At 47.2% G+C, this 19591-nt stretch overlaps 2 protein-coding genes across 2 annotated transcripts in view; both read left to right on the top strand.

Moving 5' to 3' along the window:
* LOC119403443 (uncharacterized) overlaps nucleotides 1-1556 on the top strand; it is a 40946-nt gene extending 39390 nt beyond the window's left edge. Inside the window, exon 7 of the mRNA XM_049418329.1 lies at nucleotides 1376-1556. Coding sequence (XP_049274286.1) covers nucleotides 1376-1556 — 181 coding nt within the window. The remainder of the gene's footprint in view (nucleotides 1-1375) is intronic.
* Nucleotides 1557-3089: 1533 nt separating this feature from the next.
* On the top strand, nucleotides 3090-19342 carry LOC125759592 (uncharacterized). The gene is made up of 3 exons (XM_049418591.1): nucleotides 3090-3275; nucleotides 9058-9168; nucleotides 19051-19342. The coding sequence occupies exons 1-3, from the start codon at nucleotides 3093-3095 to the stop codon at nucleotides 19273-19275; spliced, it is 519 nt and encodes a 172-aa protein (XP_049274548.1). The 5' UTR covers nucleotides 3090-3092; the 3' UTR covers nucleotides 19276-19342.
* Nucleotides 19343-19591: the final 249 nt, after the last annotated feature.

Below are 19591 nucleotides of genomic sequence, written 5' to 3'. Positions count from 1 at the left end.
AGCGGTTAACTTGAGGCACGTGCCATCCTAATAAATATATCTAAGTATCTCTAATATCAGTACCTGCGATAATTCCAGCGAGCGCATTACTGTGAATATTTAGAAAAGATTTGATAAACAATCACTCGTACGTTTTGATTCCTGTTAAGGAAGCCGCACTTCTGAGACATAGCAACACTGATTGTAGGCGGGTAAGTTGATAAATACTAAGCGTGAAAAACAGCTCGCCAAGACGAGGCAACAAAAAGAAGCACACATACACAGCACTGACGACTTAATTTATTATCGATTAACAAGGAATAAGCAGGAACACGTGTTACGGAACACGTTACGGAAACAGCAAAGTGAAACGCCCTAACAACGAATTCCTTCATTAGCACACTCGCACTCGGCGCCCGAGAAAACCGATTTATTTTAACTTTCTTTTTCCTCGTTCATTTTCATCTCTTTTTCTTCTGATCATCTTGATTTTCGCGTTGCTGTTTCTGTGGCGTCACATGTGTTCCTTTTTATTGCTTGTCAAGCGATAATAAATTCCGTTTATCTTCTAGAAAAACGAGCAGGGCAGTTCGTAGTCAGCGGGAATAAATTCAGTTGTAAGAGCTGTGTATGTGTGTGTTTTTTTTTTTCATTTTCCCGTCTTGTCGCGCTGTATTTCGCGTTCATTTCTGAGACACCGCTTGGAGGGATGAATTACAGCAATAGTCAAGTGGTAATGTTCCAACATGTATGTAGATTTAGAAGCTGCAGTTTATTTAACAGCGGAGTTCTTTGATAATTCTGCATTGATCATATTTTATTTCCGATCATAACTTGCAGATTGACGATGTACACGAACGGCAACAAAAACATCTACGCACAGGCTGTGACAGTCAACCGTTTGTATATATCCGCAGCGGTTACTGATCGATCGCGTCTCAAGGCGTATGGGCCACATATGGTGTCAGCATAATCAGACAGCTTTTATACTACTCGTCATAGGGCTCGTGTTGTGCTAATTGTCGGCCATTGTCTACTGCAAAAACAATCTGTAAAGAAATCAGCGGAAGTGACGGTACTTTAACCTGTAATGTAGATAGCTGGATAGCAGCCAAATTGTTGGGTTCAAATCAAAGGTGATGCGACAACAGAAATCAAATAACCGAAACGCAAGTAGATACACAGCCAGCGTTTCTAGTCACCTGCACCATGACTTATTGCGCAGGCTTAGAACTTATAAACACCTAATGTATGCAGTCCTTCGTGTATATATGAGTAACCATGGATTTTAGCAGAAAACCTGACATCTCCTTTTGTTTTTGTGCGTTTAGATTCCCTATGTTTTGCCGTTAAGTAGAATTCAATCGCTGTATTTAAAATTGTGGTTCTTTTTCAGAAAAGTGTTCACTCCATCGATGTTCATCGCCGTTGCGCACATTTCCTACCCGCTGAGGCTTTTCAGTGACTGCCTCATCTTTCCAGTGGCCATGGAGACTCTGCCTGAATTTGTCCGTGAGATACACGACTACTACGGACACAGCGTAGTAAGCATTCGCTCAGACTACGAAATGTTATAGAGACGTACTTTAGGAGAAACGGAGTCATCATACGCCCACGGCGTGACAGAATAGCATACGGAAAACATGCATTCTAGTTTCGAAGGCAAACTTCCCAGTTAAAATAGGCTGGGTTTAACCTACAACGGAAGGAGCTAGCCATTGCTGCCCAGCAGTTAGGTAAGTCCTCAGCGCAAAAAAAAAAAAAAAAAAAAACTGGTCAATCGCTGAAAGGTCGAATTTGCACCCCTTAGGTTATGCCACATGGCGACTATAACAACAATCTGCTCAACAATGCGTTTCGCAGTAAATGACCTTTTCTCGTACTTCAATGTCGCACATGCTGGGTGTGTATGAGTGTGTATGGGTTGTGGCCTTAAAGGGGCCCTGCCACACGTTTCCATGTAATCATCGATTTACCTCAACATACGAGTTTATTAGGTCACGAATCGACTGAGGCAAACGTTTTTAGAATGCCTTAAGTACGTACGAAGTTACAGGAAACTGTAGCACTCTATCTACTTTCGTCGAAGCGAGCGCGCAGAAGCCACGCGGGGAGAGGCCAAGAGCTACTTCTGTACGTCAACGCACGTGATCACTTTAAGCACTTTCTTTGCTTGTTTTCTTTGAACGCGCGCGCGGCCAACGAATAAAGGATGTGCGCGGATCACTTGCCCGCGACGCCAGCACGTCGCGGCACACTGCGGCGGCCGCGGACATCGTTCAAACCAGCCAATGGCCGTGTCCTTTGGGTAAATGACGCAGTTGCTTTTGGGTATATCGGATCATGCGTCGATGGAAAAGCGAGTGATTTTCAGCTGACTTTGAAATTTGATTGTAAGTTCATTGCCGCGCGCTGTACTACAACGCTTGGCTCACGTGATCGCGTAAACCTCGACTACCGATCGGCAGCATTTTCTGACCATGATCAAAAAGTGTTGCAGGGCCCATTTAAGACGGCGCCGCATAGCCGTGATGCCTCGCATGTCTCCAACGTGTGAATGGTCGCCTAACTTTTAAGGTGAAATAAGTAGATGCCTAATTAAAGGCGAGCAGTTACTATCGGCGTCAGCGGCGGTGGCGCCAGCGTGAGTGATGAAAAACAAAATCATGAAATGGCGTCACGTAACGACGGCACTATAGTGTCACATAGCGTGGTCACATGATGACGTCATCACATAATATCGTCGCGTCATCAATGTGGGCTGACACCGGAGCAGCGTGCAGAAAGCTTCCAATGCCTGCGATCGCGGAGGTGGCGCAAAACCATGTTGGGAGCAGAAAGCTTTCGGGAAGGGGGGGGGGGGCGTGTCAAACAACACTGCTTACATTTCCTTTCACATTTGCGTCATATTTCGACAACGTGCAATGAAGTTACCCTGTTCTCGCATTCAAGGTTATTGCTGCGAACGATATTGCTCCTAGTCAGTGTTCATTGATGACGACGGCTGGTTCACGAGCGTTTTACAATTTTAGACGGAGTCTGATTGCGCGGAAATGCGCCAACCAATTGCAAGGCCTCACTCTCTCTTTCGCGCACATTCACAGAACGAAAGCATGGCACTACTTCATGAAGTGGACAAGACGGGCCTCTCGATTCCTCTTGCAATGTCGTTTAGTCTTAAAGGAGTGTACTACACCCCCATGTTCGCTGATCCTTCTGCACCGAAGACGGACGAGTTTCAGTTGTTTAAGCCGTGTACGAGACATCGGGAACCATTCTACGAGGACCCGAAAGTGGTGAGGAAAGCTGCACTTCTCTATAATAAATTTTAATAAATCACAAAACACCATTTACAGCGGAAATATACTTTTGACATTCGTTGCGGAAATGTAGAATCTAATGTTGCTATTGCTTTTCGGAACAACTGTTTCTTGTCTTGTGTTTTGGAAGCAAGTACTGGTGAAATGCTCAGTGTAGCCTGGACGAAAGAAGGGGAATGGAAAAAGAGCTCGCTTTCTTTTTTATACACAATCTAGCGCATTCCCAGGAGCTGGGGACATCTGTACGTGGAGTCATCTTTCGTCTGCAGAAACGGCGTCCTGCCATAACTGAATGGGAAATAGGCGCAAAAAAATCATATCTCACAAAAAAAAGCTAGTTACCAAAAACGGCTGCCGGTTATGTGCAGCAGAGACCCACCGGAACATTTTGGTAAAATTGCAGTATCGCGCTATAAAGTGTGTGCCTTCGCAGGACAATTGAACACCGCCCATTAGAAACACATGGAACCCCATTGTGAAATATTAGACACTCGGGAAAGCCACGCCGCTTGTACTGTTCCACTGTAATTTTACCAGAATGTTCCAATCTGTCTCTGCTGCATACAACGGGGAGTCGTTTTTGGTAACTAGCTTTTTTCCTCAGATATGATCTTTTCGCCTATTTCCCATTCAGTTACGGCAAGCCACCCGTGTCACCGACGAGAGATGGCGCTACGTGCGCATATCCCCAAATCCTGGTCACGAAAACAAAATGCAATGAAGAAATTGAAGGTATAGGTGACAGTAATTGTACTCTTTAACTAGTAACTGTGATACAATAGCAAAGAACTTGGAGTGGACAAAACGAAACTTGCAGCCTGTGGGTACCGAACTTACAGCTGCCGGATAATGCATCCGATGCCCTTCCCATTGGGCGCCGCTGTCTGATACTTGCACAGAAATACCCAATCAAGTGCGCGGGAGGATGAGAGCCGGCGTAGCCCAATTAGTCGAGCATCGGACACGTCATCTGAAGGTTCGGTCGCCACCGGCGGCAAGGTGTCTTTTCGTCAGCTTTATTTTTCGTCGCATTTATATCATAATTACTGAAAAGACAGCAAGTAATGTCCTTCTCTATGCTTAGTTTTCTAGTGCTTTCATTAAAACGCAAGCTAGAAAGCTTCGCATCTTTGTTTGCAAGAAATAAAGAACCCCGAAGTTAAATTGCGTGACTGGCCGCCATACGTGTTCCTAAAATGAATATCACGGTACTTTCCAAACCGGGGTTCTTGCAGCCTGAAATGTTTATTGTCTATTGCACGCCTTCCTTCTCAGCCAAGGTTTTTAGTGAAAAAAAAATAATTACCCTCTATGACGCCTCGTCTGTTTACTCGGGCCAATTAACTCCATGTCTGCGGTTTATTCGATGCAAACAACCATGGTGTTCAAGCCCCGCCGTACGCTAATTTCATGCACGCGTAAGTTAATAGTATAATGCATTCGCGCCAGATTTTAAAGACTGTGTAATAGAAACACTCTACTATCCATCTATACATCGCATCAAATTTGTGACTCCGCTTTGGCTGAAACATCTTCTGTGTACATTCGTCCATATATATTACGTTATGCCATAGCACAGCCGAATGTTGATCGTTTTATTCGCATTAAAGGGCTCTTAAAGAGCCTCTGAAAATGTAGAAAACAACCGCATTATTTCCGTAGTTTCCCGTCCTGTCGGCACAATTTGTGACGGCAGCAGTCCAAGTGGCGTCATTAAACTATGGTCTCGATTGGTCCATACACGCAAGACATCAGATATGAATTTTCTAATACCCTGCTTAGCCACGCAGTCTCACGGCCGTTTTGTTTTGTCTCGTATGGCTATCACGCGCGACCGACGTACCTCGCATCGTTTTGAACGTTTTAGATTACGCAAGCGGTTATAACAGCGCGTAGCCTAAAATCGCGAAATCATTATAGGCTGAACGCTTCGTGTTGACATTATCCACACGTTTTATGAACAAATAACTGGCGAGGAGGAGACAGCGCCTGTGGGAAGGTTAGTGAAGGCTAGGAAGAAGTGTTGATTCCCTGTATTGACAGTGCCAGAGCAATGCATTTTACTACCCCTGATTTCCAGTACTCCTCTAATGACCAATTTAACGATGAAATGTGAATTAAATAATGAGAAGTGTCCATGCGCTGCAATTAGTTCACGCCGTATGCTGAGCCATATCACTGACATCTCCTATATGGTATTACAATGGTCAAGCCAATGGCGCCATGCGCGCCCATTCGGACAGACCACCAGTTAGGCTAGATTTGTGTAACCCGCCTTCCTTTATATTTCACTATATGTAGGTTCCAGCTGTATGACAGGAGGGCGATGTAGGAAAGGTTGTAACACAACTCTGAATGAGGCAGTGTTTTTACGGTGCCACTGATACATACTGAGCATGCGGATGATCCGCGCTCGTTCGCTTACTGATATACGTATCAACCTTGTGGGTCCTTATTGATAATTCTTGATGTTTACGGGCTTCGCCCACAGAACTGTTACCACCTCTCGGCGCAGGTCGCGCCCCATTGTTTACGAAGCTTCGCGATTGTTTCATATTGTGATGCTTAAATTACGCGCAGGACACCAGCGGTGAAGTTTATTCGGGAGCTCACGCGAGCCCCAGCGATGACGCTGGAACGTTCGACCACTGATGTCTAGAAGACGACGCGTACCGCCGATGATCAGATTACCGACGGCCGAATGATGTGATCGCAGCTATCAGTGTACAGAGCGTATTCCTTCCACTTTCACTTTTCACTTCCTGGGCACGGGTTCGCCCTATTGCCCGCGAGATCGACCTATAGGCTCCGTGCAGACGTAACTCCGCTGCCTGAGCGAAGCCATCCCTAGCGGCAAGAAGCGCAGATTTGGCGGGATGCTCGCAATGAGGTGAAATCGAGGAACTATGCCTTTTACGACGACTATACTTTTCGTGCTTTTCGCGCTTGGCCAGTGACCAGAGCGACGGTCCGTCCGCGTTATCAACGCGATCAGTCAGCCGCATGTGGTGGACAATAAGAACAATATAGCGTAAGCCAAGCATCGCTCCGCGATTGCACCCCTGCTCGCTCCACGCTCCCGCTGCGACGGCGCGAGCTATTTTCGCGGGGAGTTCGTTTTGTGTCGGTTGCGCTAATCGTAGGAATGCTGAACTCCAGGAATAATTGCTGCGTTGTTAGGTGCAATAACACCTACAGGAATTTTCCGGGCACGCGTTTTTACCAGTTTCCATTTAGAGAAGTCGGCGCAGCAAATGCAGTGCCATGGCCGTTCGATGGAAAAGTATTTTTTTTTTTTCATTCAGCGGCCATGACAGTGCAATTGCTGGTATCGCGAGTTTCAAGCTACCGCTGAGTTCGCTGCCGCGTTAGCCCGAAGGCGATAAGCTGTGACTGTTTAGTGAGCGAGGCGGCCCGCGTTACACGTGCGCAGTTTCGCTCAACGGGCCCGTCACCTCCGTTGTCTTCCCCCACTCATGCATCTTATGTTGCCGCGTTCGCCTGAGGGTACACGAGGTCTGGCGAAAAGAAGCGCACGCGCTAACGCTACGTTCTCTGATAGCTGCTAATAATTTGACGTCTTTTGAAAGCAAACGGGAAAGAAAACGCCTCAAGCGAAGCACCAAAGCACGGCGCAGTGGCTTGCCACCGCCTGCGTCGTCTGCTCCCTTATCCCGCCAAATCTGCTGCCGTGGCCGCTTTGGCGCTGAAGGCAGCGCGCGACTGTGGCGGCTCCTAACGTATGCACGGTGCCCATAGGTCGCAGCACCATCGCTGCGGTAATGGGGATACGTCGTCCGTACAGTTTGTCAAAGTGTATAGGTGTATACGCGGCTTCTGTTTCTATATCGTCATTCTGCGCTCCGTAGCTGTCCAAAGTGTTTCTGTTTCCAGGGGAGTTATTATTCGGTGCCGCAATGCCGCGCAACTTGCACAGAGCCAGAGATAAGCTTTCATTCCTAACCCGGCGACGCCCAACATCGCCGAGAGTTGGCTTCTCAGGTGTCGTAACGGCGATGGTACACAGCAGGCGCTTCTATCACGGGGTTTGGCTGACGAAAGTGTTGATGCTAACACGTTTATCTCTTAGTCTGTAATCTGTGCATTCATGCTTCTTGCATGCGTACTTTCTGTGCACTATACGTGCGTGAGCACTGTTGCAGTCCGCGAAAGATCGTGGCATCTTGGCCAGGGCTGCCGGTCATGATTTGCTTACTCTTTTGCGTACTTCCGCAAGTAAATGAATCGAGCCTCCAAATATGCGATTCGATCCAAATTCTTTGTGCGCCACCTTCGCAGTGATTGCAAAGTTCGCGCGAGCTGCAAGTCCTTTTAAACGAGCGTCACCGAACCTTATTACACATTTTAAATTGTGATCACAGCGCAAAGTAGGACACGAGACAGAGGGCAACGAAGACGAGCGCTGACTTCCAACTTCACAATAAAATTATTCACAATAAAATTTTAGTTGGAAGTCAGCGCTCGTCTTCGTTGCTCTCTGTCTCGTGTCTTACTTTGCGCTGTGATCACAATTTAAAATGGAATACCAACTAGCCCGTACCCAGACCTTGCTTACTGTGTAGTAGTTCACGCCTTTTCCATCACGCCTACTCAACTACGCGTATCCTAAGTATAAATATGAGAGCCGAAACTCGTCCAGTCTGTGCTTGATCTCGCGCAGAGTTAAAAAAAAAAGTCCCGCGAGCTCAAAACGGACGGACCATGTAAGCGATGAATGAACATTCGCGGGCGAGCTTATCGCCTCTGCTCATGCTCACGTATCTGCTCTCTGAACCTTTTAAATGGATCTTCCAGAAATTATTGAGGTCTATATAGTACCAATGTTGAAGTTACTGTAGCGTTTATTTTATTAGCAGAAGCTGCCTCGCAAGCTGCGATACAACAAATTGCGGTACGCGCCGCGACCAACCATCTGCAAGCGACTTGAGGTCTTATTACCATCCTGCAGGGCATGAGCAGTTTAATTCCGGTATTGTTTTCCCGTCTGAAAACTTGACGCAGACTTTTTCTGGGTCTTTGCTAAGCGCGGAAGGCTGGAGCACGAACGCGATAAAGGGCGCGGCATCGTCAGAGCAGCACGTCGAAGAGAAGACACTGAATTCATGTGATGTGGCCCGCTGCAACAACTTTGCCCCCATCGACGATAAATGTGTGACAGTCCCCAACGTCGATCAAAATTGTGCTCAGAGGCAAGGGTATTCTGACACGGAAATACAAATGTTAGTCTCGCAGCACCTGAAAAGCAACAAGCGAGCGTGGTGCAGTCACATTAAGCAAATGCTTTTCGCATCGCTACTCAAAAAAAGCGCCTGACTTTATCACCTTCCTTTACAAAAAGGAAAGAATCAGGTTACTCAATGTCGAAATAATCGTCCCCGTCAACTGCCATCGTGAACTATCGAACAACAGACACAGCACACATTGCTGCTGGGGAGGCGGCGGGCCACCGGGATCCACTATTCAGGGGTTTCCTCCGCTCGCCGCTAGGCACCGACTCTGTTCGACCTCGAGGTCCATAAGGAGTTTTATCTCTACCAATTTGTGTTCTGCCTAATTCACTGTCACGACCACGTGACACTTTGTCAGTATGCGATCTTTCGCAACATGTATTGGTCGTCAAATGTAGGTGCGCGAAATACTTCTTCCAACCTGCCCGAATCTCCGTCCTCCTGAATGCATTCGCAATAACGTGTTTGTCTCTGTATGCGTTGGGATAATGGGTTATTTACTTTTACAGCTGTGCACGCAAAGTGGCTGGATTTCGAACGGGTCACTGCCTCTGCTAGCCTACAACATGGGCGAGAAGAAGACAATTACCTACTTGACCGAGGCAACCATAGCGCAACTGGTGAGTACACAAGGTTGCCTTTATCTGATGGGTCTCACAATAATTGTTAAACGCGAAGCATTTCTTAGCGAATCTTCGGCACTTTCAGCGTTCCTATCTACGTATCTATCTGTCTAGCCGCCTACGCCTGGGTGCTCTCATGATCGCCTCCTTAACTTCGTATAAACCAAAGTCGGCATGGGAAGGGTAAGAGGTTTTGACGAATATGACTGTCGAGTCATGACATGAATAACGTGAAAAGCCAGTCGCGTACATATTCAAACCCTTTCTTCCAGACACGTGTGGCACATACCCGTTTACCACTGGCCGCGGTGTACGGGTACGCGCAACAAGTGATTGACAGTTTATTTCTAACCAGGAACGGCGAGAACAGACGTTGGTAATTTAATACGTGAACATTAGGAAAAACCGACATCGGCAGCGTTGTGTCCACGAATGCAAAGAACAAAAATTAGGAACCCAGCAGGAATCGAACCTAAGCATTCTGCCTGGCAGTCAGCTATACTACCACAGGGCCACGCCAATCTGGAAAGTGGTTTGGAAGAACAGTCTATGCAGGCGTAATGGCGGTGCAACGTCAAATGTGGTTGTGGAGCTGATTATCTAATTTTACAAGGTGGAATACATTAGCAAAATTTATGTATGATATTCACATGATTCCTCCATAAGGTGCACTTAGTTTCGAAAATAGTCACGTATGTACTCTAACGTGAGTGGTGACGTTACGTCGCACCATAAGTTACCCTTTAGACGCCAGTGTTGTCGACGGGCCTGGTAAGCCCACGATGGGTACACAGTAATACACTTACAAAAACCCATCTATCCACCTCGTAACGCTTGGCTCAAAGCCAAAAATACAGCATACAAGTACTCGCTGACTACTTCGCATGAAACCAATTCCGACAACGCGTGGAATCAGCCGAATATTTAATTTCTCGTGTTTTACGTTCCAAAATAACAATGATTATGAGAGACGCCTTAGTTGACAGCTCTGGAGATTTTGACCATTCAGTGTTCTTTAACGTGACCTAAATCTAAGAACACCGGCCGCTAGCATTTCACCGCTGTCAAAATGCAGACGGCGCGGCCGGGATTCGATCCCGCGACTTTCCGGTAAGCACTGGAGCACCATAACAACTAGACCAGCCGCGGCGGGTTGATTTCTTTTACACCCTTGGAACATGAACATACCGCGCACTGTCTGCAACTATGTCATACCTTGACAAGCAATTAGTAAAAGTTGAGAGCAAGGTGGAGGCAGGAAGTGATGCGAGATCGTAGAACAGGGATTGCAAGAACATGCTCTGTTCACGATTCCGTTTTGAATGTTCTCAAAATTACTCCAGTGCACTCGATAATAAATTTGAGGAAAGAAAACGACGAAGTAATATGCTTTTATTACATCATTAAATAATAATCGTAACGACAATGTAAACGAAAATAAATCGCTTTTCAAACGAGTCATGTTTCATTTTCGCGTAAAAAGAATCAGATCTCCGTTTCGAAATGCAGGCGCCATTTTGTTTTGGTAGTATTCATTTTTGTCACAACAAAATTCATACTCTTGAAAGTAGGCCTGGAACGCGATGCGTGGATGAACTCTCTAATATGGTGCCTCCCCCGAAATTACCGACTCAAGGCTTACGCAGCACACTGAAGGCAGTTGATGACATATTGACAGTGAATGAGGCTCAATTCATCCAGGAATCTTGCTCGGTCTTTGGCTCTAGTCGAAAAAAAGTGGCAAGAACATGTATTCTCCACATATGTGGACACGGCGTCTAAAGAGGTAATTCATTTAAAAGTAAGATATGAAACTTTTTTGTGAGAAACGGCTGCCTTGGCGAATCCCCTTAAAAATTGCTATGAATTTTATTGCCTCAAGCTCATGGCGCTTCGTTTTAAGAGGAGTGTTAATGCCTCTTCGAGGGCTTCTACGCCCCCGAGGCGTCGAAATTTAGTTGTGGTGCTGCAGTTGTGCACGACTCTACAACGAACACGTAGCCACGAATAATGTTTTGAAATTGTGCCCTATTAGCGAAGTTAGAGTTTGATGATCGAAGCGCGATGCTCCATCGTTTCGCTATTTCCTTCGTCACGCTCCGCTTGTGGGCTTGCCTCTCCTCCTCGTCTCCGTGGGAGGAGGAAAAGCGGGCAGCGTCAGCACAGTTCTAGGTGGTGTGTGAGGGGGCGTGTATGTGCTGCTGACAAGTAGGTCCTTGCCGCTGCTGACATGACCAGATGCGTGTGGTGACGTTATGATCAACGCTTGGGAAACCCAAAGGCCCCAAGAGGAGCAAGGGACTGTTTTGTGTGTGGCACTGCCGCTGCTCGTAGCGCTGCCACATTCGGCATTGTTGATCGTGAAGGAATCCCGAACTTGATATGCGTGCTTACTTTAAATGTTTAAAAAAATGTAGGAGTTGATTTAAGGGCATTTTCAAAGGATGTCAGAGTCTACGCGATGGCGAAGCGATGAATGCGATGGAAACTAATTGAAATGGTCTAACAAAAAAAAAGATAGCAGCATATTTCCTAAGAGAACATGGCCTTTGCAGTACCATATTTTGTACACCATAACCTTGAATCAGAGACATTTAAGGCTTTAGCCGTTAATTGGTGCTGGCCAATTCATCAGGCTATCATTTAATGGCACAATTATCGTTGTGTATTGCCTCACCAGTCGATTGCCGCAAAAAAATTTCTCAGATCCGTCAAGGACTGGCGGAGTTACATGGATTTGTCGTACGCTTGAAGCGCCTTCTCCTCCCCCCTCCCTCCCCAGAAGCGCGCAGGACGCTACACAGGGAGGGTGGCATGGGCAAAGAAGTGAGCGCGCCATCACATTGAGCGCGAGTGATGGAGCGCGACCGCGCTCTCCCATTATGATTCATGCGTGCTAGTGTAGCTAACTGTGTAACGTTAGCAGACTATGCAGTGCGGCATCGGCACGTGTCGGCACCACGTGGCGAGAAGCGCAGTCGATCCAAACGCCACTTTTAATTCATGTCGACTATTGGCCAATAGCATGTCACGTGCTGTTCGACATCAAACAGTATGCGCGGCATCTCCGGAGAGAGTGAGCACAGGCCTCAGTGTAAAAAGAGGGCGCCAGAGGAAATGGCAAGTTCCTACTCCACAACCCATTTTTTTGTCGCTCATGACTGCAATATTTGGGTGAGACATTCATAGTGTACATACTATGGACGCCGTGTGTGTTATGGACGCCAAATTTTGCCGCCTACTTCGCAAAGTCATGACACCCTTTTCCGCACTGACTCTCCGCACAGCCAGTGCTCAGCATGCTCACCCCTTAGCGTCTATGATGTACACAGTCTTGCGAGGCTTGAAGTGACGCACGTGTGTGTTGCTGTCGTGACCACGTCGTTGTTTTTGTTTCCGACTTCACCACGTGCCTCAAACGACTCCAACATGTTTTGACGTGCTTATCAAACGCTGGCCTCAAACTAAGATTAAGGAGCCGACCTGCTTCACGGCAACTCACCATACTTGTGGACGTCGTATCCAAGGATGGAATTCTCACCGACCCTTCCAAACTCCTGGCAGTTGCTTGTGTCCCTAAACCAATGTCTATCATAGAATTACGCAGTTTAATTCGACTGTGTTCGTACTTCCGACGCGTCATAATTAGTTTCGCCACGATAATGTCAGCCTGGACGAAGTTCCTAGGCACCAATGTGCCCCGCACCGCGTGGTCAATAGAGTTGGATGAGGTGCTGACGAATCTCTGTCGCTCGCGGATGTCTCCCCCAATTCCTCGCCACTGCGACCCGACGGCCCCTACAGAGGGGCCAGCGCTGTTGGGCTCGGCGTTGTCCTCGCGCAGCACAAACTAGGGTTACCCGAGTAGGGTGGCGAGTCGGGCTTGTTGGTTCGTCATACTTGAAGGAGGTAGCGCAAAAAAGACACGGACAAAAGAAAGAAACAAACGTACACACACTGGCGCTACTAACAACAATGGTTTATTTCTTTCACCTGCCGACCAATATACCACTTTTGCGCTGTCCCTGGCTAAAGTGAAGGCTAAAGCAGAGAAAATGTGCAATAACTTAGGCCTTGATAAACTACGGAAGAGTGTTGAGAAAAGCGACAAATTATTTCTAGATGTCTTCTTTAGCGCCAAGACTCACAAAATGGATGAGCCATTCCGAGTTATATCCGAAAAAGGTACGTGGCAGAAGGAAACTGCTACGTATCTACTCGATAAGCTTAGACTGCTCGAAATTCGAGATACTTTTCTTATCAAGAATTCCAACCAAGTGTTAGAATTTTTAGCGACTCACGATAAAGAAGGCCTTAACACATTCTCCCTTGACGTTAAAGACCTTTATTATTCCTTGCCCCATAACAAGTTTTTGCTTTCTGTTGAAGAATGTATTGACGATTTTGGCTCTGTAAAGTTTTCTAGCGAAGCCGGTACCTCGGTGGGCGCTTTCCTGGAATTGCTCCATTTCTATTTAAACTCCACTTTCATCCAAAGAAAAAATGTTTCTTTCTCACAGAAAGCAGGGGTATGCATCGGCTCCTGCTTAGCGCCTATTTTAAGTGATCTGTTTTTAGCTAAAATTGACCGTCAGCTCTCCACGCAACTTGACGCGCGGAACCGCAATGTAAAAATTTTCCGGTTCGTTGATGATTTGATCGTGTTTTTTAAGTGTACGACCTGTCATTATAAAGATGAGTGTAATAACCTTGTATCCTTGATACGTAACTGTCTTAGTCTCCTGGTTGTGACTGTTGAGCTGCCTGCAGATGGTATAATCAGATTCCTTGTCATAAAAATCACTTTCGTAGACGATCTCATTTGCTGGTGTTACGAGCCCAGGGCTAATAAGCCTTTACTGGCGTTTAATTCAAGCCATTAGAAACTCGTCAAAATGGGTATTGCAAAAATGTGTCTCAATAATGCCCTCAATAAGTCTTGTGCGCACATGGTTGGCGTGAGGTTCAGGCAGCAAGCCTCACGTTTAAAAGATGCAGGGTACCCGATCCACCTCATAGTGTCAGTGGCAGAGGGCTTACTAAAGCAATTTAAAGTCTTGCAGTGCCAGGCTAGCGCAGATGGTCGCTCCTCGCCTGAGGTCAGAAATGTGGCTGTCGTGCCGTAGATCCATCAGGTCTCTCACAATATAAAAAAATAGCTGCTAGAGTTAACACCCGTGTTTTCTTTTCCGCCCCGTTCAAACTCGGTAATCTGTGCAAAAAGACCAACCCAGACAGGTCTGTTCCGTTGGAATGCTCAAAAAAGCACAGAAATCCTTTTGTGCAGTGCGTGACGTGTGTTGTTTACCGCATTCCTCTGTCCTGTGGCCGCGTTTACATTGGGCAGACCAGCCGCTGCCTTAATGTCCGGCTAAGTGAGCACTGCAGTAAAGTAGGCAAGTTGCCACCTGATGGCTTTTTGGCACAGTACTGACTGCCATGGCTACGCGTGCCAACCGAACTTTCATGGAACTATTGTCGTCAGTAACAGCCGGTCCGATATCACTAAGCTAATCATTGTAGCCGAACAAATTGATCATTTTGGTGACGCCTGTGTTAGTAACCCCTCTCTGTCTCTTAGTGCCAAAGAGTTACAGTTTCTGCGCATGGGTCGTTAATTGCCTGTCTTAGCCGTTTCAGTCCTGTTTTCTATCTCGTAGAGATAAGTTTCCCTGTTCTGTATCATTCCTGTTCTTGTGGTCTTATAAAGTGTTCATGTGACTGTCGTGCGCAAAAGTGGTATATTGGTCGGCAGGTGAAAGAAATAAACCATTGTTGTTAGTAGCGCCAGTGTGTGTACGTTCATTTCTTTTGTCAGTGTCTTTTTTGCGCTATCTCTTTCAATTACCCGATTATGCAATGGCTTATGCAGGTCGAACACTTTACCAAAGCCGAGAGTAGTTACACAGTCGCCTCATACCACGACAACTGGGAAACCATTCTGCCCTTCGTAACCTACGCTTACAACAACAGTACTCAGAGCACCAGGCTATGATATGCGCGTGCTGCACCGCAGTAGACACCAATCGGACGCCGACGCCCTCTCGCGCTCTCCCAAGGCTGACGACTATGCCTGCCACTCAGTATCTCAGCTTACTGTCATTTATACCAACTTTGACACCTCCACCTCCGAGCAGCCCAATTACCCCTAGATTGCCTTCATAGTTGCTCCCTGATCCATCGACGCGACCAAGCTCGATATTTGGCTATATGCGACGATCTCTTCCACCGACACATTTAGAGCTCCGACGACCGCCAGTGGTTGTAGTAGCTCACAGCCTGCGCTCCAAAATATGCACAGGTTTCCACGCCGGTCCAAATTGTGCACACCCTTGAAATTTTCAGAGTTACCAGCACCTTCAACAGTGGTGCTACACGCGGGGGCTGTATCGCTACGTCCAGAAGCTCGAGCACTCTTGCCTCAGTTGCCAACACCAGAAATGTTGACCCCTCCTCTCGCCAGCTGGTCTGCTACCTTGTCCTAGCAGGCTCTTTGGACGCGTCGGCATTGATTCGTACGGGCCGCTTCCGGTGACAGCTGCTGGAAACCGCTGGGTAATTGTGGCTGTTGACCACCTAATGCAATAAGCTAATACTGCTGTGCTTTCGGCATCTGCAGCGGGCCGCGTTGCCTCTTTTCTCCTTCGTCGAAATATCCTATGTCAGCGGCCACCCCAGGAGCTGCTCAGTGACCACGGCCGTGTCTTCCTCATACAGAGTAGCCGAAGCTGTTCTTAAAAAGTGCCACGTCGTTCATCGCACAACTGCGGCGTACCACCCTCAAGCTAATGCCCTTGCAGCACTTCAACCGCATGCTTGACGACGGGCTTTTAATCAACATTGCCTCCGACCGCACACATTTGGTGGCCATTCTGCCCTTGATAATTTGTGCATGGCACACTGCTACTCAGAGCACCACTGGCTGTGAGTTCACCTTTGATGGTACTTACAAACCCGAATACACACTGGACACACAAGAATGGAGAAATAAACAAGAGCAGCCATCGCTTCAAACTAAAGCTTATTGACCTACTATAAAGTGAAGTGGCTTACCTCGGTGAGGGTGGTGCTGGGAATAGATCGCTGGCCGTAACATGCGCGCCTGGCGCGAGCTGTGTGTTCTTCACAGCTTTTCTACCATGTTTTGTGACCCTCATGCGCCAAAGTAGCTTTTTTGACATAAATGTATCTTTGAGGCGACAGTTGTTTATTGTTTGTTTGTTGTGCACGCATGTGTATCAGTGTTTGCTGTTGCCTTTTGGTGTGTGATGAAACATGGATAGTTTTCGAAATTAGTTTTGAAGTGAGCGCTATTTCTCCTTTCTTGTGTACCTTGTGTGTCTCGTATGTTTCGGGGCTTCCGAGAACCATCATGGCTCCTTACAAACTCACCCAAGTATCTTTTCGTTTACCCTATTTCCTACTGTGCGGTCGGATCCCGTCGCACACCACCGGCACAACTTTTTTTTTCAATCAATCAAGGAGAATTTTATTGCATCATAATATGATGCAGTACCGTCCCGGCCAAATGGTTCTCATTATGCGCGCATATCTGACACGGTGAGATATGCCGAAGACTGCTGCGACCTCGTACGGGTCTTTACTTCCAACTACCAAGAGGCCAAAGGTGCATTCGCGGCGATAATACTTCTACGACCACCTTCCTTCCTGGAGCGCTTCTGTGGCTGTCGGTTCCTACCGCTGCGCCTGCTCTCTCCTCCAAGTTACTGCCCAAGTATGAAGGTCCCTATCGAGTCATCGAGCGCGTCACCCGTCAACTGCCTGATTGAACCCGTTGAACCGTCCACGGACATGCGCCGTCGTGGACGCGGCATTGTCAACATCGAGAGTTTCAAGGCGTACTATTAGCCACTCATAGTGACGAGCAGCTAGGCCGCTAGGTGGCTCCCTTTTCGACCCCGGCGGCGATCGTAGCGAAGAGTGACGCTGTAGTGGGGCATCTTCTCCAGCGCAACCTATAGTTTATCACATAAGCTGGTTGCAGCATTTTAACGCCTACTGGGCTGCTTAGCCAAAAGGAAGAGCGAACACCACTCATGATGTATTCATCAGCACCGCATCGCCAGCTCGGCGTCCCCATAGCTTCTGCGCTCACGCGTTGGCCGAGTAAGCCGAGCACATGGTAGCAACCGGTAGCATCGGAAAAACAAAAATCAACATGATTGCACCCATTGACTCTGGTTCCTTGTGTTTTGAAATTATGAAGTCACCGTCGTGAGCTGTGTGGCCCATAAGTTCTAAACCGACGCTGGGGTTTGCGTTTTATTTGCGCATTCATGCTTCGACAGCAATGTATTCGTGTCTATTTGGCTGTGTTTCCAAGAATTGTCTTCAAATTCTCGGGGATAAGGCTTAACCAGGAGTGGCTCAACAAAAATCTGGTCTCAATAATAAGGACAAAGCGTACTTAATACTTTTCCTCAGCGTGCGATGGTACAAAACGATGTAGGATTCCACCGTTTATTTATTGCTGTGAGCACAGTGGGCAAGCAGCAAGCGCGAGTTCGTGTCGAAGCGGGCGATCGCGTCTGTATGGATGCGGCCAGTGTGTATGCCATCACAATTATCAGTGGCTACCGATATAATAATTAAATGCTGACGCCGTACTTGCGAATCGTGGCTAGCGTGTCACGCATTACCGTGACGTAGCACGTGCCAAACAAACACAGTTGTTTTAACCTTCCCCAATTATAACGCAATTACAAACAGAACTATGTTTTGCTGCGGAAGCATGTGGTTTGATTACATCTCCTAGTTTCCACCCTGCTGCCACCATATTTTGAGATAGAGCATAGTGCTCTGTGTCTACCGGGCGTGGCTCGTGGATTCCACTCGTGCTCGGGGTCCGTGAATTGAGCCCTCGATTGAGCTACCGGTCAAGCCTCACTGCAGCGTCCAATAAACGCCTTTAAAATAGCGGTATTTGCTATCTGCAGGTTGCGTTTTATCACCATGTCCGAGAGGGGGTTCATGACACGTTTCAGGAATCGCGTCGACGAATAAATTTGCGTGTCAGAAGAACAGAATGGGCCCAGGTGTCGCAGCATGTATATTCCGTAACCAGTTGGTGGTTTAAAGCTTCCCGCTCATTACAAAAGGCTCATACGTGATTCATCATCACCTTCATCCGCCACACCAACCAAGTGTGCAGTTACGTAGGTGCGCATATTCATTCATTCATTCATTCATTCATTCATTCATTCATTCATTCATTCATTCATTCATTCATTCATACTGCAGAGCAATGGGCGCTATGGCAGGAGTGGGTATACAAGGACATGCGGAATTGACGGCAATTAAAATTACGCTAACAGGTAGAGATATGTGGTTATACAAGGCCGAAAGTACACAGACGTTTGATGAGCATCAACGAAAATTGAACAAACACGGCAACTCAAGAGCTAATACCATTGGCTAATAGACGAGTGTGTGTTACAGATGCATGTCGTGGGAGCCGGCTACAAAACGGGGTGATGGGCGCCAATGAACAGAACCAGGCAACGAATTCCAGTGTCCCATGGAACGAAAAAAAAAACTAAATTTGAGCATGTTAGTTCTAGCATAGTAAGGCGTCAAGTTTAAGCTGTAGTAACGTCTCGTCGTTGACTCAGGTGCATTGAAACGCGTAGCCGGTGCTTCGCTACGTCGCAAAATGTAATGATTTAATGCGTGATGGGTACTTCGCAACTGTTATTGCAGTAGGCGCCCTCAGAGAGCTTAGAACGGACTTTGTAAAGAGGGCTGCTCCAGCTTACGCTGTCGCACTGCTGCGGATATCCGGCAGGCCTCATGTTTTTAACCGAAACAACGGCTAGCTTCTCACCGTACCTGACGTGCTCTTTTTTTCTTATTTCACAGGCATGTAACGCGAAGCAGCTTAATCTGAACCTAAAATTCTCTCTGGTTGCTTACGACGTGGACTTTGACCAAGCTCCACCGTGCCACCGACTGGGTTTCGCACCGGCTGGCGGCCCCTTCACCCGGATCAACAATATGCGCGAGGTGATGAACTTCATACTGACTAGTTACACCAGTGCTAAAGAGAATTTCAATTGCCAATTGGTCGCTATTTCTATTGGTTGAAGAAAAATAAAGAACGCGTGGATTTATCGTGCACGGTGGAGATCTCCGCGTCTCACTCTTCCAATAAAATTTCTGACTTGAAAAAAAATACAAAACCTTTTTGTTTCTGACCTGCGCTCGCTCTGCGTGCCTATATTTTGGAGAGTGGCCAAGCTAAAACTACGTCTATAATGGGGAGTCTGGCGTCTATAGGGGATGAATTGCTCCTGCCTCTGGAATACGGCGCCGTTCTAATGACATGCTTCACCGCCGTGCCGACAACACCGACCAAAGATTATCAATACAATTTTCAGTTGCTGTTCCACGTGCTATTCAG

Source organism: Rhipicephalus sanguineus, chromosome 8, assembly GCF_013339695.2.
Source record: "Rhipicephalus sanguineus isolate Rsan-2018 chromosome 8, BIME_Rsan_1.4, whole genome shotgun sequence".
Lineage (NCBI taxonomy): Eukaryota > Metazoa > Arthropoda > Arachnida > Ixodida > Ixodidae > Rhipicephalus > Rhipicephalus sanguineus.
Note: the sequence above shows the minus strand (reverse complement) of the source record. Positions and strands in the feature narration are given on the sequence as shown.

Bases quoted from the DNA above. Each gene is read 5' to 3' on its own strand.
- LOC125759592 (XM_049418591.1), top strand. From the start codon at position 3,093: ATGGCACTACTTCATGAAGTGGACAAGACGGGCCTCTCGATTCCTCTT. The intron at 3,276-9,057 runs GTGAGGAAAGCT...TTACTTTTACAG, and splicing joins TCTACGAGGACCCGAAAGTG to CTGTGCACGCAAAGTGGCTG. The intron at 9,169-19,050 runs GTGAGTACACAA...CTTATTTCACAG, and splicing joins AGGCAACCATAGCGCAACTG to GCATGTAACGCGAAGCAGCT.